The sequence below is a fragment of the Taurulus bubalis genome (genome assembly GCF_910589615.1).
Source record: "Taurulus bubalis genome assembly, chromosome: 9".
Lineage (NCBI taxonomy): Eukaryota > Metazoa > Chordata > Actinopteri > Perciformes > Cottidae > Taurulus > Taurulus bubalis.
This window is the reverse complement of record NC_136597.1, coordinates 24,561,185-24,584,293: the sequence shown is the minus strand read 5'-3', so window position 1 is coordinate 24,584,293 and position 23,109 is coordinate 24,561,185. Positions and strand designations below refer to the sequence as shown.

The 23,109-nt window shown below is 42.4% G+C and overlaps 1 protein-coding gene across 1 annotated transcript; it reads left to right on the top strand.

The window, feature by feature from the left end:
• The first annotated feature begins 15,238 nt into the window (after positions 1 to 15,238).
• LOC306741479 (calcitonin gene-related peptide 1-like) lies at positions 15,239 to 19,547 on the top strand. The gene is made up of 4 exons (XM_079223770.1): positions 15,239 to 15,330; positions 16,370 to 16,504; positions 18,235 to 18,390; positions 18,782 to 19,547. The coding sequence occupies exons 1-4, from the start codon at positions 15,245 to 15,247 to the stop codon at positions 18,786 to 18,788; spliced, it is 384 nt and encodes a 127-aa protein (XP_079079896.1). The 5' UTR covers positions 15,239 to 15,244; the 3' UTR covers positions 18,789 to 19,547.
• Positions 19,548 to 23,109: the final 3,562 nt, after the last annotated feature.

The following is a 23,109-nucleotide window of genomic DNA, read 5'->3' as shown; positions in this document are numbered from 1 at the left end:
TGAACGCGTGCGACAGCGGAGGCCGAGGCGAGGCCCTCGCAGACGGATCGCGTTCGATGCCGTCAGTCTGACGAAAGCGCTGAGGCAGCGTTTCAGCGGCGGGTTGGCTGAAGAGGCTTTTTTTTTTCCTGGCACAAAATGACAAAAATGCAGCACACTTAATAATATCAGCAGGTAGATAGATAGTCTCTCTTCAGAGACGACACGCTTCAGACACGCATGACTCAACAGAAGCCGGTTCACGTTGAGCCACCTGATGCCGGCGAGCGTCACGTGCACATGCTGGCTTTTGAGTCACTCAAATTCGGGCTAAGTTGCTGTGAGGAATGATTGAGTTCTGGTGGAAGGAAATGCAGCTCTGGAAGGAGCGGATTTCAGTCATTATGCTAACAGCGATTACAGTTTTCCTATCCATCATTTTCATTGTTTTAATGCCAGGAAATGCACCCACATCAGTGTCAAGAGGACCGGGATCCATCATTTTAATGTTCTGATTGTATCTGACAACAGCTCACTGAGGAGAAGTTTCACAGCAACTTTTAGGAGACTGGCGCTGGAAGAGTTAAACGTGATAACGATACCATGATACGTGTTGGTAAGATATACAAAGCAAAATGCAACAGAACGTGGTCAGACTTTTATTTGTCTTAAATGTGTCGGTGAAAGAACATATTCCAACACAAAGAAACTTTCATTCATACACATCTTCAGTGATACAGTTTGCTCTGGTGACTCACAGAAGAACATCCGGGGGATGAGCTGTGAGCATCTTGAGCTGCAGGGAAATCCCTTTTGTGAATATCTGTAAAACTGGGCTCTGTCTGTGAGATGTATCTGTTGGAGACTCAGACTCACACTTTGTTTGGTGTGGTACATACGAACATAAACACAACACAATAAGAAGAGATTAAACATAACGATTGCAAAAACCAACAACCCTTTGTTTCCCTCCTGCCAGACGCCTTCATTACCCACAATGCAACTGGCGACAGTCTGAGTGGAGATTCGTGTGCGTTATGCTACAGATGTCTGCTTCACTTCTTTCTAAACGCCTACAGATTTATTTCATTTTCAAACTTGTAGCCATAAGTGACATCACTTGAGTCAACTCTGTGAATCACATTGTCCAGTGGCCTCGAAGGCTGATTGTTGGGTCACAGGCTGGATTTTAAACGGGGACTCCCGCCCTTTGCACAGGGACTTTCAGCTTCCTGCTGCTGGACGGACTTTAGGAAATTGAACAAAGCGGAATAGAAATAGTTGCGTTCCTGCAGACATCACTCAGACAAACAATTCGTAGCAACATTGCAAGTTGCTATATTTATTACGCCTATTTATTCATTTATATATTTGGAGTGACCGGCTGAGAATAGTCACGCTATTTGTCTATTTATACCTGGCGAAGTTGAATATTCAAGGTTCAAGGTTTTTTATTTGCCATTTGTGCATCGACCAACAATCCAGACACATTGGACTTATTGTGCAGGGCTCTGAGTCAACAGTTTAGGAAATAAAAACAAACTATAATAAGAAAGAGAATTTTTTTTATTTTTATAACAGTAATAAATAGGCTAGTCCTGAGAGATGTTCCTGGATTGTGAAAAGAGGGGAAAGAGGAGAGTTATATGGGAATATTGCACATTTAGAGAGGTGGAAGAAAGTTATGTGGGGATATTGCACAGTTAGAATATTGCACCTTCCTCTTAATTTAACAATATGCCAAACGGCTTATATTCTATCGTCGAATATGTTCTTCTAATAGTTGCAATTATTATCGTTAACACCTGGGTGCGTGTTCCTGCCATGCTATAGAAACACAGGTGTAGCTATTTACACCTGGGTGCAAATAGTATTGTTGGATTTTGACACCGAGGTGTTAATAGCATCCGTCTTATTACCTTATATCTTTTTGTTTTTTTGTGTAAAATGTGAAAACTGTTGCCTCGTCTACTGCAAACCAGTTCTACCTCGGGGTCCAGATGAAGTAATATGAACCCAGCAGCTGTAAAATGAGCCTGACAAGTCTGGTCCTTAATCGTCGTCACACAGAGAATAAAGTCTTTAAACAACTTGGCAGATTTTTGGACTCACTTATGGAAAAGATCTTTAGAATTGCAAAGTCGTCCCTACATTTTTTTAAATTCGTCTGATACTTCAGTTTTCTGGTGTAATGAAAATGAATCTGTTGCTATAATATGTCCGTCTTTTCTTAATCAGCTTGATGCACATTTTGGGTTTCAGTCTTTGATTTAAGTGAAGCAAAAAAAAAACAAAAAAACCCACAAACAGAATCCAAGCTGTAGTTACGTGACAAAATACCGTCATACAATCAGAATATAAGATGTTGGATTTGTGATGACCACGCAGGCTCCATTAATGTGAAACCCAAAGCATTTGTTCATTTGTCATGTCGTGTCACCGCAGAAACATCTGATGATGCCAAGCCGACGGAACGGAGACATCCAATCATTACTTTGGCTCTCCGGCAAACATTACGCATTAATTGCTTTTGCTCATCTAGCGCTGCAGTTCTGGAATAAAACTAATGTGAGTGGTCGCTTTTGGAGACGAGAGCATCGTCTTCTGTCTTCTGTTTATTATCCACAAGTTTCATGGGAGCAAACAATTGACAACTCAAACCTCACGATTGTCAAATACTCGGCCCTTTTCTTTTTCCCCCCGGTGACGACACAAGATTTGATGATTTGGAGAGCCGGAAGAAGTTGGGAGAGGTTTTCCCGGCTCGTCGTGACTCACCCGCTCCATTTCGTTGTCGCTCCTGATCACATTTGATTCTAGACGATGAGGTATTTCACAGCAGCGAACGTTTTCCGACACAAAAGCCCGTCTGCTGTGCGATGATGCGTCGCTGTGAGAGTCCGGCTCAGCGAGCTCCACGATGACGTCGCCGTTCCTCGGTGCTCGGGCAAATGTTCGTGGAAGTTTGTCGTTAGTATGTAAGTTGAGCTGTGGAAACAAATATTCTGAAGTTTATTGACACATTTGCAAAACATACACATATATTTGAGATAGAGCGGTAAAGAGGGGGTTGTCCTTCAATCAAAAGGTCGGCGGTTTGATCACAGGCTCCTTGATCACAACCTCACAGCAGCTCACTGCACCTCAAAGTCTAATTTATTGTATGTATTTGATCGTTGTAATGGGTTAAGTTTAAAGGGTAAGTTATTTTTTACAATTAGTTTCATGAACTGCAAATTTGTTCTATAAGAAGTTTCATTAAAACACAATAACACGGAAATGCAAAGCGGCCCCATCAGGCTGTACTTCAGTTTTTAGTTGGTGGATTAGAATGAAAAGACAAATATAAAAATGTAGCCAAGCCAATGGATCAGTCAGCCTTTAGTACTATTATCATTATATCTTAATAACACACATATGTAAATATATTTTCACATTTGAATTCAAATGTATTTTCCTATATGTTAAAAACACAATCTGACAACATAAAACACAATAGTGAATTAATAGGAATAGAAAAGTGACACAAGATACATAAATATAAGCGATGCATATTTGCTTAAGTTGAAACGTAACATGCAGACAACTAAGAACAAGACAACAAACATCTTTAATTAATTCACTCGACTAACTAGCTTCTAAACTGATTTGATCCCTTTGCTTTACATTTCATGTGATGGGACGTTTGTGTGCTTGAATGTTATATTTATATGAACTCTTTTGGTTCAGTAAAGGTGTGCGTTACTTGTTTACCTGCTGATATAACCGATGAGAGAGAGAGTCACTGCTATGTGATGATGTCATCGGCTTCAACTCTGGCTTTTATCCTGATGTGAGTGTTGAACAAGCAGGACAGGAGGCATGCCAATCAATACTCAGATGAAGAAGCGCAGCAAACAGGAATTTGGGTTCATAGCAAAAGGTTAACTCAGTTTGATATTTATGCTGTTTGACTCTTGGCTTTTTTTGGAAATCCGATGAAATGCTAAAGTCTAGACATGTTTGGATTTCTTGAGGGAATCTTCTCTCAGAGAGTAAAAAAAAATAAAGGAAACAATGTTTTTTTAGCCAAAAAAGCTTCCTTTACCTGCAAGAAGTGAGGAACGAGTGCTTTTTCTCCTCAATAAAGCCGTCCAGTGGTAGAGTTAAGATCTACGACATGACTAGCCTTCGGTGATTTGTCTCCTAATGGGTGGGAGACACTTTGGGTGGCAGCGTTTAGGTGGAGGTGGGCGTGTGATCAAGTGTTGTTCTGGAGACACCTGGCTGCTCCGGCTAATCTACTCATTAAAGCCCCTTAATGGCCTCTTGTGCTTCAGGATCACCCCGTCACAATAATGGCTTTTTACGACTAAAGGGCGCTTTTAACCGCATTTGACTAATTGGAAAAACTCTCCCGTTTTTTTGTAGGTGAAGAAGAAAATAAATAAAATGTCTGAACACACCATATTAATTTCATTGGCTGAACTATTAACTGGTGTCCACTCAATTACGTCAACGACGGTGACGTTACAAGGGGAAGAAGAGGTTCATGGGTCGGGAATTTGATGGCGCACAATGTGAGAAGAAGAAGGAGCTCTCCAAAGGATGACGAGTGCTCTTTGGTGAGACTCTTGGGTTAGGGAGCAAAAGGGTAAAAGAACAAAAAAGAAAAAATAGAATATAGCAATGAATGAAAGACTAAAATTATCATCTTTTACAAAGAAATTACTATTTTAGGGGTCCAGGGAACTAAAAGCCTGTATTTTTTAATCCCAAACTGACATATATTTACAATATTTACAACGTCACATTTACAAAAAGACAGATTTGCATTCCTTATTAAAGTTTTTGAATTCTCTGCGTTTCTTACCCGTCTGTCATTTTTGAAAGAGTATTGTTTGACCGCTCAGAGCCACCATACAAAGATTAGACAGCAGTGATTGTGCTCTCGACAGCTACACGATAGCTTCTGGCTAATGTTCAACAAGTTCAATACTTCCATGCTCATACCACTCCAAAAGGAGACTATACCTCCTGTGGGCCGGTATTATTCTCCCATCGAGAGCAACTCTTCTGACTCCATTAATACATTGAATTGTCAAATCATCCTTGAGAATCTGGAATCAGCTCAACCTTAAACCTGGTTTTGGTCTCCAGTCACACGTTATGTCAAACCCATGAAGACCAAAGCTCTTCCTCCATCTTTGTTAGACGGTGCGTTTCGGTCCAATCGAGGCACAACACCATTACAGATCTTTAAAAACACCTTATGTCTTCCCAGCAGGACAGTTTACCTGGATAAACAACACTTCTTCAGGAGCAGTGGTGGATTTCCTCATGAACCCAACTTGCAACAAGTGTCACCAAGTTACTGGCAACTGTTGATGGTTACTGTAAAGTTGAGCAAATCCAATGCTATGACCGTCTTGTTCGGTAAAGCTCCACCCACAGAGACACTCTCTTCCCCCGTCATCGTCCTGGCCAGACACTTGGTACTAATCAAATGACCTAGTAGAGATTTATATACTGAGCTGGACTTGATCAGGCATTTTGGGAACATTCAAAATGATGATGCGACAGCCAGCAGACAACAACTATTTATATGTTCGTTGTGTTTGTCATGTCTTGGTCCTGTCTCGGTTTCTTGCACCTTTGCTTTATCACTATGACCAAACCACTGCCTGTTTTATTAGGAAAATATCAATGAACAGATTGAACATTTATAGATGTGTCAAGAAAGGAAAGTGATGATTATTTACACTTTTGCTGAAAGCCACCGTCTAAATAGAGTAGATGGAGCTTTGGGTAAAACAATAACACATCTTCTAATACATATTTTTCCTATTAATGGAGATTTTACTTCTCTGTTTCATTGTAACTTGAGCATCTTTGAGGCATACTGAGAGCCAGAAATGTCCAACTCTCAGCTTTGCTGCAGAGGCAGAAATGATGGCAGATTCTTGGGTCTCCGCCAGGCTTTATAACCGCATAACGTTTAACTTTCTATAAATACCACGGGACGTGGTCCAAGTTGATCAAGTGTGATTGAATCTGAAATGACTCCAAAGACGAGAGCCAAGTTTCCTTAAGATACTTGAGAGGAACTGCTTGCCCCCGCTCAGCTCTCTGACAGGGCACCAGCCTGAGTCACTCCACGGCTTCTCAAGGTACGCCCGAGTCATTCAAGCTGAGATAATGAACGCAACACACAAATCCTCAAGCAGTATTGGTATCTCAAAAAGGACAGTTGGACCATGTTTGTTATTGTGCAAGTGTCTGTGATCTGGTTTGTGCACAAGGGAATACTGTCCTGAAATATTAGCTTTCCAGTCGTTTCCATGAAGGGTTTGATAATTGACACTGGTCTCTCAAGCAAAGAGGCTTCTCAATAGTGAGGATTTAATAAAATTGATATCTCAACTATTTGTTGGTCAAGACAAGAGGTTTTCATGGCGTAAACCTCCAGTTCTGCCGAGTGAAGCCAATGCGGAAATGTCTTAAAACGTAGCCTCACTACACTGACCACCAGGGGGCGACTCCACCAGTTGCAAAAAAAAAGTCAGATTGTATAGAAGTCTATGAGAAAATGACTCTACTTCTCTCTTGATTTATTCCCTCAGTAAACATGGTAAACATGAGTTTATGTCTCAATCTCTAGTTTCAAGTCTTCTTCAATACAGCATGATGTTCATTTAGTAAATGATGGTCATTTAGAGTCAAACAGACCATAAAGCAGGGGATGCATTAGGGCGGGGCTTACTGTGATTGACAGGTTGCTGCCGCTACCAGAGCCGTCTCTACGTCACTCCTCCGCATTGCAAATATAGTAACTTATGTTCATTGGTTGCGAAAAACAACACCACGATGGCCGTAATCCAAGATGGCGACGGTGAAATCGCCAAACTCAATGCTTCAAAAGCGCAGTCACAAACCAATGGGTGACATCACAATGACACGACACTTCTCATATAGAGGCTATGGCGTAACCTCAGACTTTTAAAGCAAATTCCCATCATCCTTAAACACCATTTTATGGATGTAATACATACTTGTAACCCCACAAAGGGGAATTAGCTTATTGTACTCTTTGATGGTTACTACTCTAGGACGCTTGCCCCTTAGCATTGGGCTTGCTAACAGTTTGTTACACCAGACAAACTCAGTTTACTCCGAACATCTTGGAAAAGCCCCAAAAAAGGACAACGCTCTCCAAACTCTCTTAAAATGTTTATTTTACTTGAACCCAATGCACGCTGCTTCAGCATGTGGAGGAATCCAAAGTTTTTACTGACCAGTTGTGCTAAGCTATGAACGGATAATCACCGTTTGCTTTGATTGTTAATGTATTGGCTTCAGTGTTTGTCTCTAATGGCTCACCAAAAGACTGCAGTTGTTTATGCATCAGCGTCTAGGACTGCAAGAGGTCTCACCTTTTATTAGGAAATGTGAGTGGATTAAATAAATGATTAATGATTCTAATATGGCTTTATATAGCCGCGCTTGGCAAGCATAATCGCCGCATGACTCAAATCCACTTCCAGCATATTTTTGCTAGTCAGCCATCAGGTCACTTCATTCATCCTGGTGTAATCGTGATAAATAAGACGCCCGGCTGGGCACTTTTCGGAAACAGAAACCCTCTTTAGTGTTGCTCCGTCAGTCCACAGCATCCGTAAGTGTCTGGCTACAGATTGCTGAGCGCTCTCTTTTTTTCTTCTTCTTGAATGAATGTGGAGTAGATACGAGCGAGCCAAGCCGCTCAGACGGCGGTGTCGGGTCCACTGCCCTCCCACGCCGAGACGTGGAAGCCTCCTGATTGATGCCTCGGGCGGTTTCAACGGTTGAATGTAATCTTCCTAATGCGTGGGGATGAGTGAAGGAAAATGCACGCTCCTTGACATTTTACATGCTTCCTCAACTGATGACCTGTCCCCAAATGTTAGCGTGACCTTCTACACAGCCACTTGTTTAAAACAGACAGTACAGCGTGTACCACCTGCCTGAAGCCGTGTTTCCTCCACTCCAGCCTGCTCCTCCATCCCAGGTGGTTAAACACAGACCCCCCTTCTCCCTGATGTAAAAACCACAAAGTGACACCAGCTCCACCACTTGAACTTGCATTTAATCAGGTGGCGAGCCTCCTGTGTGGTGGCAAGCCACTGATTAGATTTAGGGATTGAGAGCCATTACAGGAGGAAGCAGTTGGGTAATGACTTAAGTGCTGTTTCGCCTTTCTTTCTCTTCAGGAAGTGATTTATCTGGATGGGCCTTCAGTGACTGGGAGGCGCCCAACGGTGATCAGAAGCTGGGACCCCGTCAACACTCACTGCCCTCCCAATGGGGATCTAGGCTTTTTGTACATGGAAAACTATATTGCAGTTTAAAACAGCTTGTGAGATGAGATCTCGTTGGTTCTTTTCCTTCACTTAATATGCCAGTTATCTAATTGTAGACGTGTGATAGAGCGAGAGGTTGAATGTTTTATAATAGATCAGTTTATCGGCAGAAAAATTATTTTATGCTTACTCTATTCTATCCAATTGGTATTGGTATATCCAATTGGTATACAGTTGGACATTTTACACTTCTTGTTTGACTTTTGGAAACAGCTATCCATCTATTTTAACATTCAGATACAACATCTTGGCAAAATTTGACAACAAAAAAAAGGTTCAGTAAAGAAATTAAAAATATGAAAGAAATACAATTTTAATAAAAAGTGTCACCTAAAAGAAACAAGCAAAAGACGTAAAAACCAACAGCCAATTATATCAAACCATTAATTAGCAATTCAGTAACAAGGCATGTTTATTCAATGATAAAATAGTCTAATTATTAGTATAGTTTAACTTTCTGATATTTTGTAAATGGACCTATTAACATTTTATTTAAAAAAAGATTATCTTGACATTAATCTATAAGATTCATTAATTGCAGTCTTTTTTTCGAAAAAAGATAAAACTTGAACTATTAATAACATGTAATCCGTTTGAAACGATTTGAACAGCAACTCATAAACTAAACATTGTAAAATCAATGTGATTATTTGAATTATAGGTATTATATGCCGTTGCATTTTGTAAAGACAGCGAGCGGCCATTATTCAGGGCTTTTCCATCTTCATCGTAGAATCTAACGCATTAGTTTCCTCTATTTTGCGCTAAGGAGAAACCCAATTGCGTAACTGACTGGGGGCAATTTTAAATGGATCAAATTCACAACGCTGTTGCACTTGGTCATTCGGTCGGAAAATTACAGATAAAATCTTTAATTTTCCCCGCGCTCACATGGTGATATAACATAATTGCATTTTTTATTCGAACATGCAATAGGGTTTCTGATGAAGCAATGATTTATACAGAATAGATGCAGCTGTTATGCATGTAAAATATGAAATTGTAGTTGTTCGTGCTCAGTGCAAAGATGATGTAAAACATGTGACTACTTCTTCGATATAAGCGTATTTTAAATGGGCTCGTTATAGAAACAACATGAGATGTGATTCACAGGCTATTGAGTGTCATGTAGAATAATCGCAGTGTGACAGTAAAAAGCATCTTCAACAGAGTTAAAGTCAGTCATCCGCGTTCATCGGCTACTTGGTGATTTCCTGCATTTCCGAGAATTCATCTGTCGTTAACGGTTTCCATGTATCTGTGGGCGTCTCTTCACGTATTGAAACCAGCGGTTGTGAACTGTGTTTTTTCCCTTTTCTTAAGAGTCAGGAACACACTCATTAGCCTGCTTTTAATCAATCGCTTTACAAGTTATTGAAAGTGAAACAACATGTATCCACTGGAGATTCAATACCACAGTGTCACGCTAATTGGTTTTGTGTAGGAGGAGAGAAACAGAATCGAGCCTCTTCTGCAAACACAACCTGTATTGCGGCTTCATTTCATAAAAAGGAATATTGATTCTTAATACTCCATAACAAATAAATGGAGTGTCACTCGTTGTTTGACCGGTCAAACAATATAATGTTCAGGAATACCAATCGTCTAAAACCCTCCATGTAAAAGTCCTTAATGTTAATTGCAGAAGGCTACAGTATGATCTGAAATATGTACCAAAAGTAAAAGTAGGCTTCTAATGCAAAATACTTCCTTCCAAATATTATTTAGGAGCATTTTAATGTTGTAGTGAGTCAATGTGGAGCTACTTTTACTGTGTAGATTAGTGGAGTACTCCATTATATCGTAAGCATTTCATGTTTTTTATAATATAAAAGTAGCTGGAAAGTAGGTTTCAAGTAAATATAGAGGGGTAAAAAGTAAGCTACAATATTTCCTTCTGAAATGCACTGAAGTGGAAGTATGCAAGTATGTCAAAATTGTACTTAAGTACTTGAGTAAATGTGTGGCAGGAAGATTCCTGAGAACCAGTTCCCAACCACATATTAAGAAACACATATCATAAAGTGCCTTCACAATGGAAAAAAATCCTCCTAATGAAAAAAAAGGCTCTTCAATTATAATGAAATGAGTCTTTGATAATGAAGAAATGTGTGTAAAGAGAGTTTCAGTGAAAATACACTAATATACAAAATGACAAACTAAAGACCAAGGCAAGCACAGATACGTCTGCCTACCTAGAAAGGTGTCGTGATATTTACTTTCAGATCTGGATCCTGAAGAGGAGATACGCAGCTGGGCGGACTTTAAGAAATAATCACTGATTGAAAGGGAGAGTTTCCGAGCATGAAGACCTTCATCCCCATGTGACTGACACAGTAACGTCTCCATATCTGATTGAACTGGACATGATGAGTGAGTCACATGTCAGAGACTCTTAACATCCCTGACAAACCCTTTGACATACATGACATTTTAACTTTGTGCGAAAATATAATTGTGTGTGTGTGAGACATGAAAGACCGACGCATCACCTCTTTAATGAGCCTCATTAAGTCATTATGATGACACACAGCGCTCCAGTAATATCAATAACACCGTTCACGTGCGTGAGCGTCATTGTTTGATGTTTTTGTTGCTAAATTTACACTTCACACATTTGATTGGCCCGATAGAGCTGAGACATTAGGATGACATGTAGCATGACGATTGTTCACACCCAATAATACCACAGCAGCAATCACTGTGTCCCCGGTAATAACTCGCACTAGGGCGGGTGGATCTTAGCTGGGGGGGGAGACCCAGCTTCAAAGGTTACAATATCGACTACAACGTTTTTTCAGGAAACTTTGGAGGATTGAGGACGGCCTGTGCAGCTCCCTGGGGTGAAGATGACCCAAAAGCAACACCCATGCTGAAAATATGAGCACATATGTACGTAAGCGTACCGGCGCACTATGGAGACACACTCAGCCACACGCAGGAATACAATATATAGACCCGCAGACGCACACACACAGTGTAGACTGAGACAAGGTTGTTTTCTGAAGACACAGCCACACCACACACAGTTTGTCCAATAGAGTTTGAAAGGGTTGTTCAAACACGCAGCACACACACAGCAGATGATCAAACTGAAGTTAAAAGTGAACAAAATGTACACTTGACAGATATATGCATTTTTGTTTTGCAACACATTTTCATACGAGCACACACATACTTTATTGTTATTTTCATGCCTCAAGCCTTAGATAAGTAGAAAGTAAGACTGGTTGGTCTGTCTATACAATATGTAAATAGACGGATATGTACGTAGTTAAGCTTGTAGGTGGATTGGTAAATACAAAAGTAGTTTAGTCATAGGATGAGAGAATAGTTCTGTTTCATGCAATTTGCAGCATTGAAATCCACTCGGCAGACAGTTTATTAGACACACTGAGTTCAAACTAGAGGAGGGATCTCTCTCCCAGGACACATGAGAAGTTGATGTAGTCACCATGACGTCACCATTGGTTTGTGGACTACAGCTTTAGGTTTTTGGGCATCGCCATCTTGTTTTCTGACCACTGTCGTCTTTTTTGATTGTTGTCATATATAGTTTTTTCGCAACCAAAAGATAAGTGCTGAATGAGGCATTTTTAGGCTAAAATGTTACAATGAACTTTAATGAACTGAAAACACACAGTCATGGTTGGAGTTCTATTTAACTATAAATCTATCTATAATTTACTAAATGAACTTCATGCTGTATTGAAGAAGACTTGAAACTAGCGATTGAGACATAAACTCATGTCTACAATGTTTACTCAGGGAATAAATCAAGAGAGAAGTAGAGTCATTTTCTCATAGACTTCTATACAATCAGATTTAGTTTTGCAACCAAAGGAGTCGCCCCCTGATGGCCATTAGAAAGAATGCAAGTGTTAGACATTTACGCCTTGGCTTCACTTTTCAGATCTGGAAGTCACATCCTGGTTTCTTCTTGCAGCAAACAGAGATTCTCCCAAACGGTAGGGCGCAGTGTTTGGAGGACTCACGTCTAAAGCGTGGTTTCAGCATGGTTTACACCCGTCTGCGTCCTTAAAGGTAGAAATGCTGGACGGCGAAAGACGGGCGTCCTACTCTGCCACTGATCGGCTTCTTACCCGAACCCAAACCCGTCTCAGTGCCTAAACCTAACCAATCCTACCAACTAGTAGCAGACAATTAGGGGGCGGGTCATGCCTTCGCCATGGCAGCCTTCATAATTCGGCGAACAGGATCCATGCCATGAGGGTGTTTCTGGTTGTGTGACACTCTCGACCCTTACGGATGCGCCATCTATACATCAAGCAACCCTCAATTTGGGTAAGAAAACAGACTACAAGACTACTTGAACAGACTACACCAACATAGTACAATTAGAGTATTGACCGCCAATACTTCTTCATAGTCTGCCATGACTCATTGGTGCATGAAACAAGTAAGTGGTCTCCCGGTACAGTCTGCTTCAGTCCGTCCGGCAGGTAGAAAGTCTGTGGCTCGAGACCCAGCAGCTGTCCTATTCAGCAGTGATTTAGCGTCTGACACGGGTGAGCCTGGTGGCTCAATAGCACTAAAAGGCTCATCCTGTCTAATGGGGTTCCTCTATGACGCAGACGAGGAGAGGCAACCCCTCCCCTTCTTTCACTCTGACATATAATCCAAAACACACACACATACGCACGCACCTACTGTACGCCCATTCATTTTAGTCCACTGTGCAGACACAGACACACACACACACACTGTACACACACACACACACGCTGTCTTGCACACTAATGAAAAGGAAGGGAATTGAGACGATGCCGCACGACAAACAGATGTGTAATTGCTTTTGAGATACGGCTCTTGTCGGAGGCTGTCATCGATTGGTCTTTGCCGAGGACAACTCGTTTACTCAGTGTGTGGGAGGAGGCCCGGGATGCAGTGATCATTACTGGACTGACTGTGGTATCACTTTGTTAACTCAATGTGGTTTGACGTTTCACTGGAGGAGGGGGGGGTTGTCAAACACACAGAAGCGGCCGAGAGACACAACAAATGTGTTTCAGGTTAATCACACTGAAAGGAAATGCACAAGAAGAGCGCTGCACAATGCCCATAGTTCCAAAGTAGTTTCGGTGATACTCTGAGCAGAGTTGACACGTGTGGTGGAGTTCATGATATGATTACATAAGCCGGTTGTGTGTCCACACTGAGCCGATGCACACGGTGGGTGTGGAGCTGTTGGTGCTATCCAAACAGCGTTATGAATGAAGAGGCCAGGAGTGCGTCACCGTGTAGTGCACGTCCCTCCCCAGCAGATGGCCCCGCCTGCAAGTGCTTTGCTGGGATGGTGGCGGCGGGTCGCTGATGGGGGGCGAGGGGGGGCCATCGATTTGGCATTTGAGATATAGCTTGCAATGTAACATTTTTGAAAGGTTCTTAAAATATTTATCGCCGGTGATGCTTCTCCACGGACACCAGCTTGCTTTGCCTCCGATTTAATTAATGACATCAATGCAAATTGGGGATAGCAAATGGTCCAAACGACTGAAGGATTTTGTGAATGGAGCACTTACTGACTGAGGAATGACGTCAGCACAAAGCCATATCGCTTATTAGCGAGCCAGGACTGAGGGGAGGCGTCCCATTGGCTCGCCACGGCATCAGAGCCACGCGATTGGCTGCCGGCGGATAATTAAACACCTACACAGTCAATGCACAAACCCAAGTGGTGGGATATATAGGCTGCTGCGTTGGCGCTGCATGCAACAGAATCAAGAACAGTTGTTCTGCAAGTTGAGAGAAAGTCAACTTATTGTGTTTTGCATAGAGATACATAGAGATATATATTCATTTATTTTTTTTGCTGGGTGATTATCACTGAAGGTAAGTGTCGACTTTTAAAATGTTGGGCGATGTGTTGGGACTTCAAATGTACCTGATAAGCTGTGTGTGTGTGTGTGTGTGTGTGTGTGTGTGTGTGGATGAGAAGGGAGATGGCCACAGAGCCACTGCGTTAGACTGTGGTGACGTGATGGTGTTGGTAATGGGATTGGAGTGCGGCCACGGGGGTCACCGGCGGCAACGCCACCGGCGGCACCGCCACCCGCCTTTCAAAGGGGTCCGGTCCGCTACTTGAAGGCCAGAGACCGGAAAACAGGAGAGAAATGGGAGGAAAGACAGAAGGAGAGGGGCTAAAGTGAAAGAAGAATAGGAAAGAGATGGACAGGAGGAACAAGATTTCAGTGTGTGTGTGTGTGTGTGTGTTTGAGAGAGAGAGAGAGAGACAGAGAGAGAGAGAGAGAGAGAGAGTGCTGGCAGCTCATTACACTAATGCACTGGTCCCTTAGGGAGTTGGCAAGCTTGGAGTCCCTCCTCCCTCTCTTCCTTTTTCACCCCTCCTCTTCCAGCGCTAGCAAGTGCTATCCAACCTGCACAGAGTAGGACCCCCCACCTCCCAAAAAAAACACACACACACACTAACACACACCAACACACACACACTCCCACCCGCAGGCATGTGTCACACTCCAGTGTACGAGACGAGAGAACTACCTGTCCTGTGCTCTTGGCTGGATGTTTTTGGAGGAACGCTGCCGTTTTGCAGAAGAAGAGTAGGCTGGGTGGGTTGAGGGTGGGTTGTCATGTGTCTCACATTTTCAGGGGTGTTGAGTGGAAGTCAAAGCGAGGATGTGCAGAAGGAGCCGAGCTCACCTCTCTGGGAAGTGACAGGAAGCCCGTTTTTCTTTTCTTCTTGCAACTTCATCCCAGGATCAGCAGGTGTATTTTATAGACGTATGCTTGCTTTGTAGATTCTTTAGCGACCTGTGAACTTACTTCTGTAGCGGTGTGAGGATGTGAATGGCAGCAGTGTTGTGCAGGAGGAGCTGACGGTTGTGTTTCTTGCGCTGCAGGGGACCATGGTGATGTTGAAGATCTCTGCTTTCCTCGTTGCCTACGCCCTGGTCATTTGCCAGATGTACTGCTCACAAGCCGCCCCTGCCAGGTGAGACGCGCCGCATTTTGACACGTTTTTTAAAACTCACGACAGCTGGCAACTTGAAATATGTGGGGGGAAAAGTAGAATCCAAATTGTTAGAATCACAAGCAACTAGTGGGATGGAGAGGAGGGTCGAAACCTGGGGGAAATAATTTCATAGTTTGTCTATAGTTTGATAGAAAAATATGAAGAAATGGGATGGATTGATGCAAAGAGGTGCAAACACATTCATAGATGAAGTTTACAGCAGACAACGAAGATATGAGTAATAATGTGCACACACACTCGTTTTAAATATGCTTGTTCTGTTTTCTTTTAATAATTTAGGATGGTGCATTTTGGCACTTTGCATGAGCAGCATTAAATATAGCCTCCAGTTGAGAGTTATTAGGTTTAAAATATGTAAAAAAAAATGTCTTTGACCTCATACTTTTAAAAGGAAAAAAAAGAATGTAGATCACATAAATGAAATGTTCTAATCCGTATATGAAGTATGTGTCATTATACTCTAAGTGTTTAATAAAAAGGGAATAATGGAATTAAAAAAGGACCAAAAAAAAGTGAAACAGGACTGCAGGGGAAAATGTGGGCTCTCACTTCAGGTTTGAGATGAATGTATATAAATCTATATATTTACATGAAACCCCACTCAGGCCACTCCCCTCATTGTTCCCATGAAGCCATCGATTTTGTAATAAATCTAAAGCCGGCTGCCCATCAGCCCCTCTCTCAGATGGGGCACTTTCCGCAGATTGTTTCCCTGCGTTGGCCGGGGGCCCTCCGGCTCAGACGTCATCCCTCTCAGAGTTGGTGACGTCCAGCCAAGCCCCCCCCCACCCCCCCACCCCGACCCTTCCTATCCATCCAGCCTCTCCAGCACCACCCTACCCTGCCCTAACACACACACACACACACACACACACACACACACACACACACACACACACGCACTCCTTTTAACTGCAGGTGATAATTCCAGAGAAGGATTTAATGCTTAATCTCAATGCCTTTCCTCCCCTCCTCCCCCCATTTTCCTCCTCCACAGACCGGTCTTAGAGTCCATGTCAGACCGAGTGACGCTCACCGACTACGAGGCGCGAAGGTTACTCAACGCCATCGTCAAGGAGTTTGTGCAGATGACGGCGGAGGAGCTGGAGCAGCAGGCGACTGAAGGAAACAGGTACGCGGACGAAAAACACTCTCTTCTGTAATTTAAGGAGAATAAAAAAACATTCCCTCTCGGCTCAGAATCAGCAGAATGGAGAGTTAAACAGGGACATGTAAAGGTACAAATGAACAGCTGTGTGTATCACATATTCTGGTTTCACTTTAACTCCACTGAAGATGTGTGTGTTTAGCGCCCCACTTGGGTTCAATCAGGCGTGGAGGTATGTACTTCCGAGCTGACCAGAAGAGAAAAAAGAAAATTCCTAGAAAAAAACACCCTTTAAAAAAGAAGATCCCTATTCTCTGTCTTGACCCCCCGCCCCCCGCTTCCCGCATGAATGAGTTTGATTTGACTTTGTTTGCGCGGACGACTATTCCCAGCCTGCCCGCCGGGCATGTGAACAGCGTGTGCCTAACGGAACGGATAAGTGTGCATGATGTCAATTAAGTGGAGTTGCATGACAGTGGGAAGCGACTGGTTTCTGTTTGTTCTGTGGGTGTAGAAGATGTGACGGGAGGGGATCGACTGTGGGCGGGCGTGGGGATGGAGGTTTGGCGCATGAGGGGATGGATGACAGGTTCTTTGAGTGTGTTGGAAAAGGGAGGTTGGGGAGGGGGGGGGGAAGCATGATGCGATAGCGAGGTGGATGCCTTTTATTTCTACTGTTTTATACCTGCGATGGCATGACAATAAATGCACGTGTGCGCGAATGTAAAGAAAAAGATGAGCAAAAGTGTTGCCCGCATGTTTCTTTCGCCATGCCGATGAGCCTGTTTTCTCTCTGCATGTGTTTCTTGTGTGTCCCCCCCCCCCCCCCCCCCCCCCCCTCCACCCGACAGCATGGACAGGCCCCTAACCAAGCGGTGCTCCAACCTCAGCACCTGTGTGCTGGGCAAACTGTCTCAGGAGCTGCACAAGTTGCAGACGTTCCCCCGCACGAACGTGGGAGCCGGAACGCCCGGCAAGAAGCGCAGTGCGCCCGAGAGCGACAGCTATGCAAGCTACGGCGAGACGTTTGACAGCATCTAAGCCTTTCCTCTTCTACCTTTACTGCATCTCTTCCTCCTCATCCCCAGTTTCCTCCTTATTGGTTTTTGGATTGGCAAGTGCATGTTGATTTTACCTGCTTGATTGACATGAGAAGAATATGACCTTTAACGGCAACCAAAAGCTTTTTAGTTCTTCTCCCTGCTTTTTTTTTTTTTTTTGGCGGAGAATGATTTGTCCCTAATAATAATTTTCAGACAATCAGACTTAGTTTGTGTAATTCAGGAGCCAGTTCAGACGTCCATCTCTGTGTACTGGAGTCACTTGATGGCATTTCAAAGCCCCTGAAACGTAACAGCTGGGAGAGATCACTGCATCGAAAGCATTAATAAATTATCCACTCATGCGACACCATGTTTCTTGTTCAATAAACGTATTTTTCTACCAGGAAGCCTGAGCTCACTTTCATTCTTAGGGCTACTTTTAAACAGTCAGTTGATACTAAACATGCACGTAAATAGGAATTTATAGCACCCTTGAAATAATCTCTGAAGCTATCGTCGAGTCCGAAGGTAAGAAAAATGTCAAACGTAAGAAAATATGCGATTGAACTTTGCATATTTTTTAACCTGTGCGTCCTGTTGTATTTCTTCTGTGCTGTGAAGTTAACTGTGATTTAAAAGTGTGCAGAAATACCGTGTGTCAGTATGGGATGGACGGATGTCGTTAACCCCTGGTTTGCTCTCCTGAAGCAGCGTTACAGCACAGAAGCGAGCCTGCAACACGGCGACCTGCGTGACTCACCGCCTGGCCGACTTCCTGAGCCGGTCGGGGGGAATGGGCAACAGCAACTTCGTCCCCACCAACGTCGGCGCCAAGGCCTTCGGCCGGCGGAGGAGAAGCGTCCAGATGTGAGCGCTCCCAACACCTTCAGGGACACGGTGAATACACGCTGCTGCTTCTTCTTCTTCTGCTTCTTCTGCTTCTTCTTCTTCTTCTTCTTCTTCTTCTTCTTCTTCTTCTTCTTCTTCTTCTTCTTCTTCTTCTTCTTCTTCTTCTTCATCTTCTGCTTTCATCATCTGCCAATGAAAAAATTAAAGCAGAATTATTCAAATGTCGGCAGTTAACACGTAAATGGACTTTCGACAATTTATGTATTTTTTATCACAAATGGATTTAAATCATTTTGGACTCAGCATGTAATTATGTGTAAATGGATTATTGATGTTTTGTCAGTTTTGTCCTTTGAAAAGATTTACATTTACATTTAATTCCTCTTTTTCTTCTTCTTCTTTCTTTCAGAGGTTGAAACCCGACAAGAAAACACCAGAAAAAAAACAACCTGAGAACAAATATCAACAAAAACAAAAATCAAGCAGAAATAAACACTGAACTGGCCCTTTATCCACTCCCTCACGTTCAAGAACTTCTCGTCCCCATTTCCATCCTGTTAGTGAAACCTTTTGCTTTTGGCAAATAAGAGAAAAAAAAGAGTAAAAAAAAAAAGAGCACTTTAGTTTATGTACATGAACAAATGAATTCCTGAAGAAAAAAAAAAAAACATCCTAATGGTTCCTCTTTTTTATACATGAGTATCATTGTAAAATAAAATGAAAGCTGCAGTGGTTATCACCTTATTTCCTTTCCTCTCACCTCGTTAGAGCACATGTTCTTCTACGCCCCGCCCCATCTGAGATCCATCCTCCTCCTCCATCCCCCCCCAGGGTGTCCTGTTTTGTTTTCCTCTGTGTGCCAGAGGGACGCCATTAAAGATCAGCCTACCCAAGGCCCCGCCCACAACGGCTGTTGTCTTGTGCCTTGATGTAGAACAATTTACATGAACACGATTGTACAGTTCTGTTTCGAGACGATAACGAAGAGCCGAGCGAGGACGGAGGAGAACGAAGACAGATTAATATTGTAAACAATATTGTGAAAAAAAAAAAAACTCATTTCAGCAAGATTAAAATGTATTTTAGATACACTCGGGTTTGGGGTACTTGTGTTGTTCTTCAAAGGTTTCCTTTTAAGTATTTAGCAGGAGAAAGCTTATATTTGTACATCAATTGCCGGGATATTGATAAACAACGTCCATAAATGATATGGCATTTGTGAACCTCACCTAAATATAAATGTATTTGTCAGACATTTGACAATATTTCTCATCAATAGAAACACACCTTTTAATGAGGCAAAAAACAAACAACTCCACTCATCTTCTGCACACGTTGGGTCACTCTGTATGCAGCCGGTGTCAACACATCCGTTTCATTGGGAGTATTTCCTGACTGACATGTTGAGATCCACGATGACGCAATAACATAAACTGCATGGGTCATTGCTTAATAAAAGGCAGCCAAACCTGCAGTCAGCCTTGTTCTTCTGTAGCTCCATGCAGGAACATGCTAATCAGGATCAGAGCAATCGGACCTTTAAGATAAGAATGAAAGAAGATAGAAGCAGAAGAGGAAAATAAATAGATTGTTCTTTTAGCATCAGTGCAGATAAATCTACATTCTCAAGCTGAACTCAGCATGTTTTGGGAGGTTCTCTTGTTTTTTACAGCAGCACTCCAACAGAGGGCAACATAATTAAGTCAAGTCAAGTTTCAGTGGAGCTCTGGAGAGTCTCACAGGTCGGACTCGAGTCACAAAAACATAAAAAAAACAAGTCGAACAGTGATGAAGAGAACTCTTGGTCGACCGCGTCAGCAGGGATTCACGTTTTGTTTATTTGCACACATGATAACCTAAAAGGAGGAAGAACACCTAAAAAAAGTGAAATGACAGACACATGATTCCATCAGGTTTCTATGTTTGAATGACGGCGCTCTCATCATCATCATCATCATCATCATCATCATCATCATGTAGACAATGTAGGTGGTGAGGTTTTGATTAATGAGAAATGTTAAATTGCCTTTTAAGAAAGTGACACACAACACAAACACAACAATGTCTTTCTTCCTCTTCAGTCCCAGTGGCTTCCTGTTGAGGATAGAGCGCCCCAGTTCTGACTTAATTAAACATGGCAGAGGCCCTGTAGTTACCTTGAGACTTACTTTCAGAAGTCCATAATCACAATGCCAGAGCGGCTGAAAGCCTATAAGGTTTCTGTTGTGTGGAATGAACTGCCTCTTGCAATTAAGGAGGTGCAGAACCCACAAGCCTAAAGAGAGACCGTGGATAAGGACATTTAAATACACTGACATCTGTTTTTTTTATGTGAAAAAGGAAATAATATACATCTTATAATATTTCTAGTTCTTTCCGTGTTTATCTGTTGGTGGGTTGTTGTGTTGGGAGGAGGTCACAGTGGAGGGATGAACTGATGGAACCACTGGGACCAGGATGGAAATTATTATTGTATTTTTAGCACCGCATTAAACATTTTGACAAATAAACTAAACAAAAAGCGTTGCGCTGCAGCTGAAACACACAATACCTCGTAGGGACAAAAAAACAAAATGGTTTCCAACTCCAACGTTCTCTTTTCTGGACTGGTCCATTTATACATTCCTCTGCTTAAACCAGGAATCACACTGGTTGAACTGGGCAGCTCTTCAGCGGCCTACTTGCTGAGTGAAATGATATGTATTACTTTCGGAAACTTTGAGTACAGAACACCACACAAAAAAAGAAAAAAAAGAAAAGGTAATTGGTGAAAAATAACATGAGTCATGAATTTAGAAAATTCCACATAAATCATATAAATTGCACAAACAATGGTCATATTATTTTTGATTAATGACCTCTCTTTTGCTTTTTATTTTGTTTGTGGTGCTCTTGCAGCACACGTGTTTTTATAGTAAAGCGTAATCACAGTTTCAGGTCGTGTTTTGCCAACAACAACATGGCCCGTCTGCATTGGAGGTGCGGTGCTTCCAGAAACACTCAGACAGCTTAAAAAGTACTTAACGAGAAGGATAAATAAAGGCAGTTTTTTTTTGCATGACAAACACAGAATGAGCTCATTCAATAAGGGTGAAATTGAAAAACAGGATGCAGTCGATTCCTATTCGGTTGCACGGATGAACGCCGAGTGGGCACCGGAGCAAATAGACAAAATGTTGTCACAGTGTGCACAAGGAAGCAAGGATTGAGTCAAACATCTCATTTTGTTCAGATGCAATGCGCCATCAACGCCATCATCACACGATCGGGTAGGAAGCCAAGTGTTCAACTGGATGGCTTATTGATTCGCAGATGAGAAGAACTGTATGACAGATATGTGGCCTTATGCTGCGGGAGCTTTAAAGCCTTTAAAACCCTCGTCTGCCACTTGTTTTTACAGTCTTTCCACTCTGTCTTCCTATATGTCCGTCTGGAGTCATGCTAGAATCCGCATGGAAACTTTCCCTGCATGACTGAGGAGGGGAAAAAATACAAACCCCCTCTCTCACTTCTGATAATTGAGGGGGACGGGAGGTTGAGGGTCGGTTTGGTTTTAAGCTTCTTTCTCAGCGGTAATCTAACAATCCCACTGTGCCAATGAGAATAGCAGTCCTAATGGCACACAGCTGCTTTGAATGGGGCGCTTCCAGTTGAAAATTAGATGGTTCGTCTAAGAGAAACCGAGAATCAAGAAACAAGCCCCCCCCATCGCCAGGGAGAAGACGTGTCGCTCGTCCAGTTCCCAGAATCCTGCACCGCAAAGCGATTTCAAAACCAGAGGCTTTGCTGCTTTTTTTTATGTTTAACAGGATGAGTTTCACATTTTGGGAAATAGGAGTCATGATGTCATGTCCAGACTGGCCTTCTTTAGATCAATGCAATCTCTCTTTAAAAGGTACATTACACAGTGTAGTATTCACTTTTTGCAATGTAAAGATAAAGTCTTGAGCAGAGAATGAAGTCACTCTCCATGTGTGTGTGTTGTAATCTGAGCTTCTCTGTGGTTTGTTTACGGAGGCCGAACGTGCATTTAAAAGCTTTTTCTAAACCAAATTCGGTTCTGAAAAGTGAAGCCAATGCTTAAGTGCCTTAAACCTGCATTCTTTCTAATGGCCATCAGGGGGCGACTCCTCTGGTTGCATAGAAGTCTATAAAAATGACTCTACTTCTCTCTTGATTTATACATACATTGAAACATTGTAAACATGAGTTGACGTCTCAATCTCTAGTTTCAAGTCTTCTTCAATACAGCATGATGTTCATTTAGTAAATTATGATCCATTTAGAGTCAAACAGACCATAAAGCAGGGGACGCTTTAGGGCGGGGCTACAAGGTGATTGACAGGTCGCTAAAGTGTTTAAAGAAACAAAAAACATTACTTTGTGAGCACAGAAAAACACGTGAAAAAACTACTAAGGCCGTAGTCTGGGTAGTTTTGTCCATGCCCATAAAATCCCTCATAGCTCTCCGCTAAAATCATTTTTCTCAGCTTTCTACAGCCTCTCAACTGGCTTTCTCTGTCGAACCTTGACATTTAACCCGTGATTGCCGAGGGCTTATGGGAAATGGTGTTCATTAATGGCAGCTGAATAGAGGAATGTAGAACAAACAGTGATATTTGAATATTAAAATGAAAGTCCTTGAGTGAAGCACGCATTTTTAATATTTTTTTTTTCCTTTACTTCTGGAATATAACTTTTTCACTGTATTGCCAAAACTTAAATGAGAAGATTGAT